Raw genomic sequence first — 18,365 nt, 5'->3', positions numbered from 1 at the left:
GAATAAACTACGTCTGCTTTGCAGATGACATCGTCCTGATTGAAGAAGATGCAGCAAGGCTGGAACAGACATTGCAAACACTATACACAAAAGGAAAAAGATATCGACTAAATGTCAACTTTGAAAAAACTAAAACAATGACAACAGGAGTTACTGAACAGAGTTATGATAGACATATTTCAACTGGAAAGGAAAATGTGGAACACTTCACATAACTTCGATGCCACATGACACATGACTTGGACCCCAAAAAAGAGATAAAAATTAGAATAGCCAAAGCAACAACTATTTTAAAAGCCATGGACAAAATATGGAAGAGCCAAGCTATAAACATGCAAACTAAACTGCGCATTGTAGAAACCTGTATCTTCAGCAGCATGGTCTATGGATGTGAGGCCTGGGTACCTGAGAGAATCTGAAGGGAGGATATTGACATTTAAGAGGAAGTGCTATGGAAAGATCTTAAGAATAAGCTGGATACAGAAAGTGAACAATGAGGAAATCTACAGACGAATACAACCAAAAGAAAACCTGATCCAGAAAATAATCAAAAGGAAACTACATCTATTTGGTCGTATATGTAGAATGAATGATGAGAGAAAATTAAAAACATTCCTGTTTGGAATGATTGAAGGAAAGAACAAAAGAGGAAGACCAAACAGAGAATGGGGCAATGACATCATCAAATGATGCAGAAACTCTACACAAATTGAGTCATCCTGCACAAAATAGAATGCAATGGAAGAATCATATCAAGATGGCAGCAGACACCTATGGGCATTGGACCCATGGTTGTTGATGATGATGACGATCTATTATGTGCTGTGCCAAGCAGGATTTGTCAGATTTAGTGTTGCTAATATAAGATTGGTGTTCTTATATTCTCTTTTCTACTGAGTGTCCAGTTTGTCCAAAGTAAGAACGATGAGAGTCACAAGGTACTTGGTAGATATCAGGGAGAGCTAGAGAATAACTTATCTTGGGAAGATAGAAACCATGTTGATAATTTGTTGATAGGAAGAAAAGTAAGCACCAAATTGGATTTCTTAAGAAATCTGGAAATGGGTTCTAAGATGCCAGGAATATATGGGGTTGGAACTCGACATACTGTTTTCTTATTATTTGAGCCTAAGATTATAGGAATTAAAAGAGTGTTGCATGACCCTTTCTGAGATTTTCATATGTCATTTGATGTTTAAGAGTTCCTGCTATTATAGTTGAGGTTTAGAACAAATATAAGCACATTGCAATAAAGTTTTTATAATTGCAGTCTTCTGTGATGGATGCCAAGCCAATTGCTGTTGAATGTAGCATCCAGTGAAAGTAGGCTTTTGATAAACAGAAGCAATTAATTCACATGATGCTGAGCAGAAGCATAGAATATCTAAAAATTATAATTTGTCTTTTTCTATGGTAAATTTAATTCATGGATATGGATTGTTTACATTAGATAAAAATGTAGGCAATGTGTCTTCATTATGGGACCAGGTAGCGAAATCATCATCTATATAACAAACCCAAAATGAGGTGTGTATTAATGACAAAGGGATGTCTTCTAAAAGTTCTAAATAAAAGTTAGCAAGTGCAGGGGAGAGTGAACTTCCCATTGTGGTTTCTTCAACTTGACTGTAAAACTTATATGTACACATAAAATATCTGCCATGCATAAAAAAAGTCGATTAATTCCACTATATCCTGTTAATTTAAAGAAACTTGTGGTTTCTTCAACTTGACTGTAAAACTTATATGGACACATAAAATATCTGCCATGCATAAAAAAGTCGATTAATTCCACTATATCCTGTTAATTTAAAGAAACCTCTCATGGCACAAGTATCTCTTAAACAATAAAATTTTTGCTGGCTTCAATCTCTTGATGAATGGCCTCAAAGTCTTTATCACTGCTGCTTTTTTTTCCAAGTTCCACATGGATGGGGTGATAACTCTTCTGAAATCCTCGTAATACTCCACTCCTCTTTTATCTTTTCCATATTTTAAAAAAAATGCTATAACTGTCATATTCTACTCCCATGAGTCCATCATCCACCATTAACCTTGTCTCACACTCAGTGGCGTATTTAGGTATTTCCTGCCCCTAGGCCTGCAGAAAGTGCCGCCCCTCATGACCTGCCCATAGGCAGGTTATGATCCCTACCTCCAGTGACTGAAGTTGCCATAGAATCCCACTTGCTTCACATCACGTAACTTTCTTCTGGATGGTGTCATTTTCAATTTTGGACAAAGTGGAAATTATTTCCGTCCATCCCTCATGAAGACTTTGACAGGCATCGTCACGAGCTAACCGACGAGTAGGCAAAGGACATTTGATTACTTTTGCAAAAGTTTCCAAGTGCTTTCTTAGCACACTCCACCGATGTATTGAAGATGTGAAAAATACGTAACGTTTCTGAAGGACACTAAAAAATGCAGAAGAGTACGGACAGGATTCAGCAGTGCAAATACCAATTTGAGACAGAGAATGTCTAGTGCACGGTGTGAATTCTGCCAATGGATTTATTTCAAGAATTTTTGCTTGCAGTCTTGCATACTTGCCTGACATATTACTAGCATTATCATATGCCTGCCCTCTGCAATTTTTTACATCAATTCCAAGCTCATTTTGTGAAGTCAAAACCGCCTCTTGTAACTCTTCAGATTTGTGACTTACGTCAGGAATGAAATGCAAAAAATGCTCCACAGGAGTTCCATGTTCTTTCACATATCATACAGTGAAGGACTGCTGATCAACATGAGACAAGTCTAGTGTTGAGTCAACACTTATGGAATAGTACTTAGCTATTTTAAGTTCTTCCACAATAAATCTGATTACTTTCTTGTCCTTTATTTTAATAAATTCCTCAGCAAAGGGAAGATAGGAAACAAAACCTTTTCCTTTTTTTCCCGCTTTTGGCAATGTGCTCAGCAAGAAAGGGATCAAATTCACTAATCCCTATTGCCTTTGTGTCAAGCTACCAACAACAATACAGTAGCTTTTTGTGCACGTGTCTCGGTCTGTATAGTTATGCAGAATCTGATTACATGCCAATATGATTGCAGACTAAACTTACAATGACGAAAAGAAAAATATTTCTCTACTTGTGAGTAGATGCGGCATATAAGGAACATGTTATAATTAAAAAATGAGAGCCTGGAAATTTCCGCTGCCCCTCAAAATTTGCCGCTTTACACCCGGGCCTATACAGCGTATACCTAAATATGCCACTGCTCACACTCCATCATTCACCATTAACCATGTCTCACTGACACTAGTGCTTTGCAGACTGACTAACTGTGTCAAGGACACAAACCCTGCATCCTTATTCTTAATACTTCTAGCATTGGTATATTAGCACAATAGCTTTCTCCCCTAGTCCCCTTTTCCTTTCCTGTTTCATTGAGACTATCTCTGCATCCTTATTCTATCTTCCTTTGGCATTTATTTCACACTAATCCTTGTAGCTTACACTCATAGTTCCACTGTGTAGTTTTCGTTTCCCTGATCTGTCCACAGGTCAGGTAAATGAAATAACAATCTTTCCAACTTTGCACTGCCACTTTCACTCAAATGCAGATCATTATTAGCAAAAACTCTCTCCTACTTTCAAATTTATCCCATATATCAACATACTCAAGCCCTCTCTGCCTCCGCATTCTAATTATCATGCCATTTGCAATCATTGCTCTTCTCTTCAGCTCCCTGTTATCATATCTTGGCATCACACTCACCTCTCACACACATTTCTGCTAGCAAGGCTTGCAAATCCTGTGCAACCTCATTCACCCTTCCTTGCAAATCATTTGTTTCTACCAGCATAGTCAACTCTTCTTCACTTCCTCTCTTCTCACAGCTTCAGTCACTCTTCCTATCATTGCTCTTCTCAGACATACTTTTGACATCTGCTTCATTTTCCCATTGTTCACCACAGAGTTCCTATACAGAACTACACTACTGACTGATCTGCCACTGGTGCCTTCCTTCTATGAAGGAAGGCACCAGTGGCAGAATATTCATAGAAGAGACTGGTGCCACCAGTCTCTTCTATGAATATTCTATCTCATCATGCCTCATTTCCCTCCTTAACCTTATCAGTTCTCTTCTGATATTCTTGCTCATGTTCTTAACTTTCATACTAGTTCCTTGACCATTCTACTTTCATTCACCTGCTGTTCCACTGCATTTTGCATCTTTCTTTATCTTATTACTCTCCGCTATGCAATATTTGGTGTTTCCGATTTTCACTATGCTCATAACGAACACATTACTCACACTACCATCAACTGCTTCTTTCACCAGATCACTCACTCACTTTTTCATAACTTTCTCACAACTCACTCTCTCTGTCACTGCTTTTTCATATTACCTCTCTTCCATATCCGATGAGCACTCTTCTTATTATTATATTCTTGCTATCTCTTACCCCCACTCATTGTGGCATCTCTGCATTCAAGTCACACTTCTAACATACTCTCCTGCCATTTTTAAAAATTCATAACTTATGCACCACTTAGTATGCATGACACACATTTTCTACTGATATTTTATGAAATGATTAAAATCAAAATTTGTTTCATGAATGAACAAAAGAGCTACCATCTTGCATTCAGTGTTCATTAGTATCTTCAGTTGTTTGCTGATGATGAAAGTTGGGAAGAATTATATGTAGCACTACTGATGTGAATTCTCTTCAGGAAGATTTGAATAGATTTTTGACTTGGACAAAGGAGTGGCGTTGTAGTTTTAATATCAATAAGTGCAAGGTGCTGCATTTTTGAGTGCAGAAATATAAGGCCGTGTACTATGTTGATGGTGCTGTACTGCAGGATGTCGATGAGATTCAAGATTTAGGAGTGATGGTTGACAGTAGACTGAAGTTAAAAAAACATGTTGCAAAGGCTGCACACTGTAGTGCTGCTATGATAAGAAGTACTCTAACATATAGGGATAAGGAAGTGGTTGCACCACTGTATAAAGCACTGGTCAGACCGCACTTGTACTATTGTGCTCAGATTTGATCACCTGGTTTTCAGTGTGATGTGGAAACATTGGGGAGTGTCCAGAGACAAGTGACTAAGACAATATCAGGACTTTAGAATGCTGACTCTGGAGAAAGGTTGAAGAAATGTGGATTGTAGAATTTGTGGATAGGAGGAAAAGAGGTGATATGATAGATAATTTTATCAGATTAATCCAGATCGTATTATAAAAAGAGTAGAAAGCGAGAGGAGAAAAACCAGAGGGCATCCATGGAAGTTATGTAAAAGTGTGGTGGAGAGGCGTGTGAGGAGTAAATTTTTTACATAGAGAATTCTCAGTGAATGGAACACATTACCATAATGTGTTGTTAATGCAATGAGTTTAAGGATTTTAAGATTTGGTATGATAAATATGTTGTCAGTTGAATGAATCTCTCACGATGAGTCTGCCAACTCCATGGAGGGTGCAATAAATAATAATAATAACAGTATAAGTGTTGCTAAGTTTAATGACTTTGTACAAAACTGAAACAAACAATCACACTCGCACACACACTACAAACTTATAACTTCTAAAGCAACTCTCATACATAAAAATCAACAGTTAATTAATAAAAATCTGAACCTGCAGCATCTTCTGCAAGTCTTCCTAAAAAATACCCCGTCTTCAAGATCTCTTTTTTTGGGTGCATCCACCAATAGATTGGTTTCTGATAGCAGTATGTAATAAAATGCTATCATAGCCTTTGTTTTTATTTCTTCTTAGCTATAATTATTATTGTTAAGTTCTTTATGTATGAAATTCTTGGTCTTACTCTTGCTTCTTTCTTTCTATGGTACTTGCCATTATTTCTGTAACAGTCCTTCATGTTTCAGGTAGTTTCTAACTGGACTTTTTCTTTTTTTATTGATGTAGTTCTTTAGTGACTGCTGTTCTTGATCCAACTTGTTTAAATGCTGAGTCCTTTACTAGTAAAAATGTTTCTTCCCTTCTATAAAGCCAAGCATTTTTTTTTTGTTTTTATATCTGATTGGCTCTTTCTATGTTCCATGATGAAATGCAACTCCCAAAGTATTTAAAAAAAGTTATGTGTTGTACTGTGTTTTTATTTATTTCCAAGTTATTTTCATGGAATATGCTTTACTTGTGATTAGTATAGTCTTTTTATAATTAATTTTTAGGCTGTATGTGAAATTTTCTTCCATTTTTGTCAGGGTGAATTTCAGTTTGTCTTCATCATCAGCAGTAACTACTATATCATCAGTAAATCATAGCCAGTTAATTTCCATTCCAATGGAAATTAATGCAAAGATTGAACTGTATTTGAAAAAGAGAACACACTTCTCTTACATCTTTACATATCCTTACTGTTTTACTGTTGTTTCTATTTGGGCTTCTTGGTGCATGTAGAGATAAAATATGAGCCCTCTATCTCTCCAGTCTATCTTAATTGTTTTTAAGATTTGAAACATTTGGTTCTAGTTATGACTATCAGTGGTTTCTCCAGATCAAGAAAAACTATCAAAGTACTTTTATTTTTCAAATTGTTTTTCAGTAATTGTTCTAAGAGCCAGGATTGCATCTCTTGTTCTTAGTTGTTTCCTGAACACAAATTAGTCACAAGCAATATATTCTTTGACCAAAATTTTTAATCTGATGGAAGTTTATTTTTCACTTGGTTAGACTAAATATAAATATAAGTATAAAATTAACTTCCAACATCTTTCTCTAAATCCAGAGTAATTCAATAATAAGGTGGTACACCTGTTGGCAACTCCTATAGGTAAATATGACCTCTCCTATTGCTTCTGCCTTAGTATCTCCACGTTTGGATCTGCCTCCCACTGATGAGACCTCAGTAAAGGTCAAAACTGGTCTGGGTAGTGGCCCTTCCCTTAATGCATAGCAGTATACATTTCCACAAGCAGATGTGCTTTGTATTATGGGAGATACTGAGACAAGGAGTGATGAGAGCTTGGTCCACCTTTGCTTGGAGTTTGCCTGGTGTTGCACTACAAAATTTTTAATCTTTTTTTTTTTGTATAATTTTTTACAATATTTTAGAAGAACTTGAAATTAAACTTATTGTTCAGTGATTTTCACACTTATCTGCATTATTTATTAGTGGAAATGACAAATCATTGTGTTATCTTTAGGAATGATTCCAGTTTCTTATTACATATCTCTCATGATTTTGAATAAATATGACTTAATTGTATTTCCTGATATTATCTACACTCGTGCCTTGTTAGCAGACAATTCCTTTAGTGCCCTTTCAAGCTCGGGTAAATTTTTTTCACCTCAAGTTTTGTGTCATCTTCTGTAGCTTAGTTGTGTAGATTTACTCCATTGTAGAATTCTTCAGTACTCCTTCCTTCCTTCAGATATTTCTTCCATCTATAAGAACGAACTCTCCCATGTTCCCTATGTTTATTTTTGATAATTGTGCATCTTGTTTTGTTTTACTGGCTCATTCCTTTTATAATGTTATATGCTTCATCGCTTCTTCCAATTTTGGTTAAATATTCTATTTCTTTGCACTTCTGTATATACCATTATTCTTTTATTGTTATTCCATTGTTGTTCATGTTTTTAAATGTTCTTTTATCATATTTTTAGTTTATATTTTTCCTTACTTTCTTCATTTTGAGAGGTTTGTATTTTATTCTTTCATCTGTTAGGTTTAGCATGTCTTGAGTGATCCATGGCTTTTGTTTTTTGTTGACCTGTTCTTTAATTCTATGCAGTCACTGGCTGCCTTGATGATCATGTCTTTAAAATGACTCCACTTTTCTTGTGTGTTTTTGTTTCCACTCTTTCCAATTTTAATGCTTTTATCAGTCTTCTGTTAATAGATTTTATATTTTATAGTTTTCCTCTCTTTTAAGGTTATTAAAATTTCATTTGGGCCTTTTCTTCTGACAGCTTTTTAAATTTCAAATCGCATTTCAATGAAACCAAATTGTAGTCGCTGCATCAGCTCCAGGATAACTTTTGCATGGCTTTACTTGATGTTTACTCTATTTCTTGTCATAATGTAATCTATTTGATACCTTCTTATATTCCCTGTCATTTTCCAAGTATACCTGTTTATTTTTGGTACTTCAAACCAAGTTTGGTAATTATCAGATTATATTGGTGGCAGAACTCTAGAAACCTATCTCCTCATTCATTCATTTCTGCATAAAAGTTCATATTTTTCCAACCTGTTACCATCCTTTCCTTGTCCAATGACTGTATTCCTATTTCCCATGACAATAAGATTGTCTTCATTAAAGAGTCAAGAGGCTATTTTTCCGGCGGCGTAAATTAAGTTAAGGGGATAATAAATCCCTCATTATTTTAAAGCCGAATACGAAACTCGGAGATCGAAATCTAAGAGTTTCATGCCAAAGAACTATCGGCGAGTCCAAGCGTAAGTCATCACCTGGGTAGTACGACACTAGGGCAACTCGTTGCAAAGGTGGAGCAAATGCTGTCTCTATCCTTAATATTTTCTTATAATGTAAAATGCAGCTCCTAGAAGATGTATTACTGTTTTACATTATGAGGAGAAGTCACTACCCAGACCGGTTTCGACCTTTATTGAGGTCTCATCAGTGAGTAGGTAGACCTGGAATACCAAGGTTTAAGTGAACCGAACTTACATATACTCCTACTAACAAATTGCCAGATGGTGGGTAGTACAACCCAGGTGATAACTTATTCTTGGACTCGCCGATTGTTCTTCGGCATGAAACTCTTAGATTTTGATCTCCGAGTTTCGTATTCGGCTTTAAAATAATGAGGGATTTATTATCCCCTTAACTTAATTTACACCACCAGAAAAATAGCCTCTTGGCTCTTTATCGTAGTAATAATAATATATGGGTACACCGTCTGGCAATTCCTTAGTAGGGTTATATGTAAGTTCGATTCACTTAAACCTTGGTATTCCAGGTCTCTACTCACTGATGAGACCTCAATAAAGGTCGAAACCGGTCTGGGTAGTGACTTCTCCTCATAATGTAAATCAGTAATACATCTCCTAGGAGCTGCGTTTTACATTATGAGTAAATATTAAGGATAGTGACGGATCTTGCTCCACCTTTGCAATGAGTTGCCCTAGTGTTGTACTACCCAGGTGATGACTTACTCTTGGACTCGCCGATAGTTCTTCGGCATGAAACTCTTAGATTTCGATCTCAGAGTTTCGTATCCAGCTTTTAAATAATGAGGGATTTATTATTCTCTTAACTTAAAGATTGTCTTCACTTTTGATAAGTCTTACCGAATTATTTATATCTGCATATGCTCTTTTAACTTCATCACTGTGGTTAGTCACTTGCAGGCATGTAAGCTACTATTATTATATTTATTGGTTTTGCTTCAAGTTTTATCATTATGAGTTTGCTGCTATATTTTATTGAGTTGAGTATTCTTCTTCCTCATTCTTTATTAAGGACTATTGTGACTCCATTTTTTTCTGTCTCATCATCTGAATAAATGATTCTATAGTTGCATCTCCCAAAAGTGTCCATTTCCACTCCATCTCATCTCACTAATTCTTAAGACCATTTTTAATGTGTCTATTTCTGTTTTTAGATTTAGGCAGGTTCTGACATTCCAAGGAATGTATATAAGGATTTTTCTGTTGGAAGCCTTGTTCCTTCCCCTACTGTGCACAAGTGTTGAGTCATATCTCTTAGAACTTCCATTCATTATGCTACCTTACTAGGGAAAAATAGAACAAGGTGGTATCCCATTGCCTTCCTTTTCTAGCAGAAAACCTTCTAAAGAGGTTCAGTGTGCCAGCTATTTCTTCATGATTGTCCTCCTACCACAATATCCTTCATACTGTTGTCACTTATGGGTAATCTTGTATTGATCTGATCAAGATAAATGTTGTTGCTGCCACAGCATCTAGTTAGCTGTAACTTAATAAATGATGCTTACATCTTGGCATGTAGCATCCCCATCATTGGAAATATATGGCTTTTTATAGAGATAGCCACGCCACTGGGCACCTCACACTTCCTGTTGGTAGATGCTATCCCATTGTCCATGACTGCTTATTTACAGGTTTCCTTGTTTATTTGCAGCTGACTTCTGTATTTCTCTGAGGACATGCTTGGCAATATGGGACCCATGCCTCTCTTCAAGATATATTATGTTGTAAGTTTTTTCCATGCAGTATTTTGTCAAATTATTATTATTATTATGTGACACCTCCAGGGAGTCCAAAGACTCATCGAGGGAGAGTGTGCCAACAGCATCGAACGATTGATCCCCTTCCAACTACTAACTGCGCTCAAACTTGTTTAACTTTTTGCGTGAGCCATTAGTAGCAGAGGCTCTACCAATCGACCAATCTTCGCTGGTATACCTTTGCAAAGTACAGTAGCATCATAGTGTACACATTTCCCTTATCCAGTTCTACTGTTTCCTCTATTATAAAATATGACTGAATTTCTAAGGCAAGAACTATTTCTTTTTAAAGCTGTGCACTCAATATAGTGCCATATTTCTCTTCATAATAAATAAGCCAAATTAAAGCCTTTTAGGCCCTATACCTTATTATATAAAGAAGTGTAATTTTTATGATGTCATGGCTATAGGTATGAATATGCATAAAGAATATTTGAACCTATAGCCATGGAGCCATAGTTACTATTAAGCCAGCCATTTATGTTAATATGCAGTCCAACTTTGATATTTCAGGATTTAACACATTGGCTGCCATGCTATTTTGGCATAGTCTGTTCCCGTACGCTGAGCAATTTCACTTCTTCAAGGTCAGTACGGTAATCTCGTTGCCGGCGGTAAGCGTCATACGAGTATACTCATAGTCGGCTTGTGCAGAGCATATACCATCTATGAGTATACACAGTTTTGCTGCTAGCTCCACAAGCCAAGCATTTTCACTTCTTCAAGGTCAGTACAGTAATCTCATTGCCGGCGGTAAGCATCATACGAGTATACTCGTAGCTGGCTTGTGTAGCTCATATACGAACTACGAGTATACTCATAGTTGGCAGCGAACGTGTTAATTGGGAGAAAACAGTTACTGACTGACTGCTTTGTTTTTGCTTTTCTGTTTTTTTTTTTTGGAACATGTAGGATGATATAATCATATAATCAAAATACTGCTATGCATTGAATGTCATTTATTTTGTCATTCAAGCCATTTATTCTGATTAACACATTTTTATTTTCTACTTGTTCTGCCTGTCAAGATTCTTCCACTTAAAAAGCACTCTCAATGTTTGTTTGTCTAGCACACATTTAATCATGAAACCATCCTTACCTTTTAACCCCTTTTCTGTCTTTTTGTATCTTCCTTTTTATATTCTTATATTTTATCTTCATTCTTACTTTTCAGTTACTTACCAAGTAGTAGTTATAGTAGAAAAGTATGATGTCTTTGAAATGGAACATTACTGCAAATTGAAATACTAATCTTAAGTTCAGAACCACAAATGATTACTATGTAGATCCTCCTGTAGATTCTTTCTCACTACAGATATTATGCTTATATATCTGATACTCAGTCAGAGCTCCCTTTCTCATTTTTGAACACCTTCTCCACTAACAAGAAGGTTGCAGAGTGTTCACAAAAAAAAAAAGAAAAATTGTTTTGCATTTAGAATGTCTATTATAAACTATAAGAAATCTATATTTCAACTTAAATGATTTATAAAATAGCACTGTTTTATACAAGCCTTCGTGTGTGTTTTTTTTAAATTAATAATAATATACATTTATATAGATTATATACACTTATATACATTGGTGCACCCAGGAAGGGTGCCAAGGGGCCCTGGCTCCCCCCAAAAGAAAAAGGAAAAAATACTAGAAAATTTTCCAAAAATCTTTTCTTAATTAAAATTCTGTATTTTTTTATTTATGTTGTGTCGTGTCTTCTATTTCTATACTACTTATGAATTAGCGGTCACATAAGGGGAATACCCTCTGGTTCTCAGGAATCATGGCCGTTGTGAATGCAAGGCGATCGCAAAAGAAAAAGGAAAAAATACTAGAAAATTTTCCAAAAATCTTTTCTTAATTAAACTTCTTTATTTTTTTTTTATTTATGTTGTGTCGTGTCTTCTATTTCTATACTACTTATGAATTAGCGGTCACATAAGGGGAATACCCTCTGGCTCTCAGGAATCATGACCGTTGTGAACGCAAGGCGAACGAAGTAGTGCTTGGGCAATACTTTGCCTGAGTTGGGCCATAGATCACAGGTATCATGTATTGGTGATCACCGCAGATGCTCAGTCATAGGTCGTATGCAATGTGTTGTGTGTATTCTCAAATCATCTACTCAACTCGTCCCCCCCCCCCCAGATTAAATCCTGAGTGTGCCACTGCTTACACACACACACACACACACACAGAGGGGAGTTGAGAAGCTCTGATAAACACCTAGAATAAAAATGAATGGTTTGTGCAACAAGGGAAAGACTTTTTTCTGAGAGAATTGCAAATGATGCAGCACCATTGTAACAAGTGTATAACACTTCATGGAGAAAAATGTGTAAGTTACATGGTTCTACCCAATTCTTTCATGGTGATTATCATAACTTCTCAGCACACCCTCATGTGTGTTGTGTGTGTGTGTGTGTGTGTGTGTGTGTGTGTGTGTGTGTGTGTGTGTGTGTGTGTGTGTGTGTGTGTGTGTGAAATATAACCCCATTACGCCCAATTGTAGAAGGTATCGATTCTCCTACATACAATCTTTCAAAATATCTTGCCAAATACCTAAAAAGTTTTTCAGGAAAGTCACCATCCTTTATCAAGAACACTACAGAATTTGTTACATACATCAAGGATATTACAGTTGATGAAAATGACATCATGGCTAGCTTGGAAATAACGTCTTTGTTCACTGATGTCCCAACAGATGAAGTCCTAACATTACTCAAGTACAAGTTATCCAAAAAAATGTTAGCCTTGCTTACACATTGCATCAGGTCCAGTTACTTCAAATTTCAAGATAATATATACAAACAAAATCACGGACTGGCTATGGGTAATCCTTTATCTCCTGTTCTGGCAAATATTTACTTAGAAGATTTTGAAACCAAGGCTATCTCTTCCTTTATTTTAACACCTAAAGTTTGGAAACGTTATGTGGATGATGTCTTTATTGTTTGGAGCCATGGACATGAATCCCTTATGGTTTTCCTTGAACATCTCAATAGCCGACATCAAAGTATTAAGTTTACTGCTGAGCTTGAAACGGATAATTCCTTGCCTTTTCTTGATATCAAACTGACTCGCTCTTCTGGTAAACTAAAAATATCGATATATAGGAAGCCCACACATACCAACAGATATCTGCACAGTCAGTCCAATCATTTCCTTCCTCATAAGCTTGGAATAATTTCCACCTTGGGATATAGAGCCCGTTCTCTTCTTGATGACCCAAATGAACTTCTTACAGAAATAAACCATCTGAAAACTTCTTTCGAAGTTAATGGATATTCCAAGAAAATCATTGACAAATTCCTTCTTAATCCTCCTAGACATCACTCAGAAGAAACAAATAGATTCAAAGGCAGTATATCTATTCCTTACATAAGTACTGTTTCATATAAATTAGCAAAAGTTCTAAGAAAATACAATATCAGAACCTTGTTCACTCCACTTCCAAAGATCCGTTTCTTAATAAGCCACCCAAAACCTTGTCATCATCAACTGAAATACCCTGGTGTATATAAAATATTGTGTGATTGTGATATTCCTTATTTCGGGCAGAGAGACAAATCTGTCGAAATGCATATGGAAGAACACATGAGAGACATTACTTACAAGAGACAGCGAGCGAGTGCATTATCAAGTCATATCCTTTTCTCGGCTAATCCTAATGATGATAACCAAAGTCACAAAGTCTGCTGGGAAAAATCTACTAACATCTTCCGTTGCAGTGACGAAGTAGAGAGAAAAATCATGGAATCTAGAGAAATCATCTTCAATCCTGTTCATCTAAATAACAACTTAAGCTACAACCTCCCAGATAGTCATTCAGCTGTAATCATGTACTGACATTCACGTGATGCAGCAAGCATGCACTCTCCCAACAATGCAACAAACGAAAGAACAGCTTCAAATACAACTACAATGTTTTCATGCTAATTATGTATAAAGACTGTCTATGTTGTTCATAGTCTTTTAACCCTCAATGTTTAGTGTTTTTTCTTCTTTTATAATGTCACCTGAAGAAGGCTGTTACAGGCCGAAACTAGTAGTGTGTTTATATTAAAACCTTTTTATTTAAATCTCGGTTCTAGTCATTTAATTCTTCATAAAACTATGTATGTTAACCGAGTCAATGATCATTCTGTCATATATATATATTAGGTGAAATGCCATCTACATTTGGCTCACTCTATGAATATTTCTTTGATGGAACAAAACAAAAGTGGTTACCTTGGTCACAACTTGTCCCTTCATATCATCATAATCCAGAATTCAAATTCAGCAAGATATTAGTTCCCACTGTTGATACAGTTCGTACGACATGGCTTTTGGGACTGATGAATAGTATACATCGTCCTGTCGTTTTGGTAGGAGAAACAGGAACTTCCAAAACATCAACCACACAACATTTTTTAAGACAACTCAGCCCAGAAACCCATGTAAGTTTCATTTTGGTAAATAATTTTTCAGCTCTCTTTGTTTATTATTTAGTTAATGTTATTATTTATTAAGTATATACAACAGTAACACAAAAGTTTCAGGAATTGATGTCTTTATACTGTAAATTAAAAATGCCCAGAAATTATATTTTTAGTTTTATCCTTTATCCAAGTGCATCTTTAATTTATAGTATTGTCAAGTGAAAAACGTTTCAATGTCTTTATACTGTATTTTAATTTTTTTTTTTCCATGGTGTGTTATATAATTATATCCAGGCTTTTTTTCATCTGGAACGTGTTCCAGTGAACTTTTCAGGACTGTTCTAGCTGAAAAAAAAGCCCTGATTATATCGATGTATATATATTCACATTTAATTATATCTGTTTTGTATATCAAATTTGTGATGCTTGTTCTGGCAAGCAAAATTACATATAATATAGTATTGAAAGTTTATTTTTCACTTGGTTAGAGTATAATAAATTTAGTTTAATCCTTTATCCAAGTGTGAGCAAACAAAGTTTGCTCCTGAAAGTATCTTCAGGACTGGGTTAAGGTGGTACAACACCAGGGCAACTCGTTGCAAAGGTGGAAAAAGATACCAACACTCCTATCTCAGTATCTCCTATAATGCAAAACACATCTCCTTGCAGATATGTCTAATGTTATGCATTAAGGGAAGGGCCACTACCCAGACTAGTTTCGACCTTTATTGAGGTCTCTTCAGTGGGAGCCAGGCCCAAGTGGAGATATCAGGCAGAAGCATTAGCAGGTCATCTCTACCTATAGGAATTGCCAATTGGTGTGCCACCCTTTTTTAATAATTTACTCTGGATTTAGAGAAAGATGTTGAAAGTTTATTTTTCACTTGGTTAGAGTATAAGCTTTTTCCACCTTTGCAACGAGTTGCCCTGGTGTTGTACCACCTTAACCCAGTCCTGAAGATACTTTCAGGTGCAAACTTTGTTTGCTCACACTTGGATAAAGGATTAAACTAAATTTATTATACTCTAACCAAGTGAAAAATAAACTTTCAACATCTTTCTCTAAATCCAGAGTAAATTATTAAAAAAGGGTGGCACACCAATTGGCAATTCCTATAGGTAGAGATGACCTGCTAATGCTTCTGCCTGATATCTCCACTTGTCTCCACTTGGGCCTGGCTCCCACTGAAGAGACCTCAATAAAGGTCGAAACTAGTCTATGTAGTGGCCCTTCCCTTAATGCATAACATTAGACATATCCACAAGGAGATGTGTTTTGCATTATAGGAGATACTGAGATAGGAGTGTTGGTATCTTTTTCCACCTTTGCAACGAGTTGCCCTGGTGTTGTACCACCTTAACCCAGTCCTGAAGATACTTTCAGGTGCAAACTTTGTTTGCTCACACTTGGATAAAGGATTAAACTAAATTTATTATAATATAATATTGTTTAATAATAATGTTTACATGGAAAGAAGAACAAAAACATGCACTGATATAATCAAACATGGAACAGGTGAGATGAGAAATTCACTGAAAATTAATTAAAAATTATGGATATTATTTCTGGGAAAACTCCCATGTTACTCCTCTTAACAAACTCTTACATTTACTGCTATTTTGCCTGCTTCTGTTTAGGAGTGCCCCTGTTTAAATGTCATTGGCTTTTTACTCACAGATTCTTAGGCCATTGTGGATGTATATTTACCAATAAATATATGTAGCATAAAGGAAGAGAAATTTGCACATACCTTTTTCTGGGAACTGTGGCTTTTCTTCTTTCAGCGATGTCCAAACTACTGTGGGGGGGGGGGATTAGGCAATGTGGGAGAATTAAAATAGAAATGGAAAAAAAACGGGTTTTTTGAATAATATATATATACATATATATTATAAGGGATGGGCGGAGCATTTTTTTATATTTATATAGGGTGGGAAAGGGTGAAAGGGGTTGAAAACAGCAACTGATTTTTAGTTTCAACTAATTTCTATTTTAATTCTCCCACATTGCCTAATCCCCCCCCCCCCACACACACACACAGTAGTTTGGACATCGCTGAAAGAAGAAAAGCCACAGCACCCGGAAAAAGGTATGTGCAAATTTCTCTTCCTTTATGTTACATATATTTATTATTAAATATACATCTACAATGCCCTAAGAATCCATGAGTAAAAAGCCAATGACATTTAAACAGGAAAACTCCTAAACAGAAGCAGGCAAAATAGCTGTAAATGTAATAATTAAAAATTAGCCTATTGAGATGGATTACTACCAGAATTAAACCTAGATATGTATGTGATAGTGATGCCTCACCAAACAAAACTTTCAATCTTTATGTTATGAACTTGAATGTTGTAACCTCATCTTCTGAGAACTGGTCTTATTTACTATGACTTGAAAAAAAAAAAAAAAAAAACTAGAAAACCTGGTGGACCACACCAGGTTTTCTAGCTCTTTTCATTTAATTGAGAAGAAGACATTATTAAGAAATATATAAGTTGAAAGAATGAAAATCAGAGAGTAACTAATTTTTTTAAGTTAACACTAAGTATACTTAGTGTTAACTCTCATTCATCTTAGTTATAAATGTATCGCTACAAACACTCAACTCAAACCTGTATTATACTTCACTGGTGTCAAACCTGAATCTTAATGTGCAGATTTATATGCTATAAATTTTATAATAAGGTATTATATTATAAACATAAACAGCATTATATGCATAGAATGAAAGCCAAAAGGCTATTTTTCTGGCAACCTTAATAATAATGAAGGGGATACAAATCCTTTGAAGATTATCTGCTAGTAAGCGAAACTCTAAAAACTAGGACTAAGATCTATGAGTTTCATACCGAAAAACTGTCGGCAAATCCAAGTGTAAGTAACCACTTGGTAGCACAACACCAAGGCAACTCGTATCAAAGGTGGAGCAAGCTCCCTCACTATCCTTGATATTTTCTCATAATGTAAAAACACAGCCCCTAGGGGATGTAATACTGTAATTACATTATGAGTAGAGGTCACTACCCAGATCGGTTTCAACTTTTTTTGAGGTCTCAACAGTGAGTAGGTAGACCTGGAAGATAACAAGGTTTAAGTGAAAAGAACTTACTCCACATTTGGTATGAGTTGCCTTGGTGTTGTACTACCAAGTAGTTACTTACACTTCGATTTGTCGATAGTTTTTCGGTATGAAACTCATAGATCTTAGTCCTAGTTCTTAGAGTTTCGCTTACTGGCAGATAAACATCAAAGGATTTGTATCCCCTTCATTAGCATTATGTACATTTTATAATAAGGTGACAGCAGAATTGGATAAAGGAAATGGCTACACCATGATACTGCTAGACTTTGCAAAGGTATTTGACAAAATAACACATTATTATTATTATTATTATTACCGCAAGACCTCATGGAGTCAAAGACTCATCTGGGAGGTCCTTTTATCACACACATATCTCATCATACCGTGTCTTAAACACACTTAAACTCCTTGCAGACACCACACTTTCAGGCAAGGCATTCCAATCATTCACAATTCTGCACGAAAAAAACCTGCCTCTCACTCCCCTACTCACACCCTCTTTATACAGTTTCCAGGGATGACCTCTGGTTCTCCCCTGATCTCCCACTATTCTCTGTAGAACTTCTCCGCCATTGATCCTATAACAGTCCCTTACCAACTTGTAGGTCTCTATCATATCTCCCCTCTTCCTCCTGTCCACAGACTCTGCAAATTACATTTTCTCAATCTTTCCTCATACTCGACATTCCAGAGGTC

The 18,365-nt window shown here is 35.9% G+C and overlaps 1 protein-coding gene across 1 annotated transcript in view; it reads left to right on the top strand.

Annotated features, from left to right (window-relative positions):
* Dhc98D (Dynein heavy chain at 89D) overlaps nucleotides 1-18,365 on the top strand; it is a 1,285,966-nt gene that overhangs the window by 644,209 nt on the left and 623,392 nt on the right. The window contains exon 37 of the mRNA XM_090406627.1: nucleotides 14,324-14,601. Within this exon, the coding sequence (XP_090262753.1) occupies nucleotides 14,324-14,601 (278 nt within the window). The remainder of the gene's footprint in view (nucleotides 1-14,323; nucleotides 14,602-18,365) is intronic.

Source organism: Typopeltis vanoorti, chromosome 16 (genome assembly GCF_054136105.1).
Source record: "Typopeltis vanoorti isolate ZY-2024b chromosome 16, IOZ_Tvanoo_1.0, whole genome shotgun sequence".
Classification (NCBI taxonomy): Eukaryota; Metazoa; Arthropoda; class Arachnida; order Uropygi; family Thelyphonidae; genus Typopeltis; species Typopeltis vanoorti.
The sequence above is the reverse complement of the archived record's forward strand: the minus strand, read 5'-3'. Positions and strand labels throughout refer to the sequence as shown.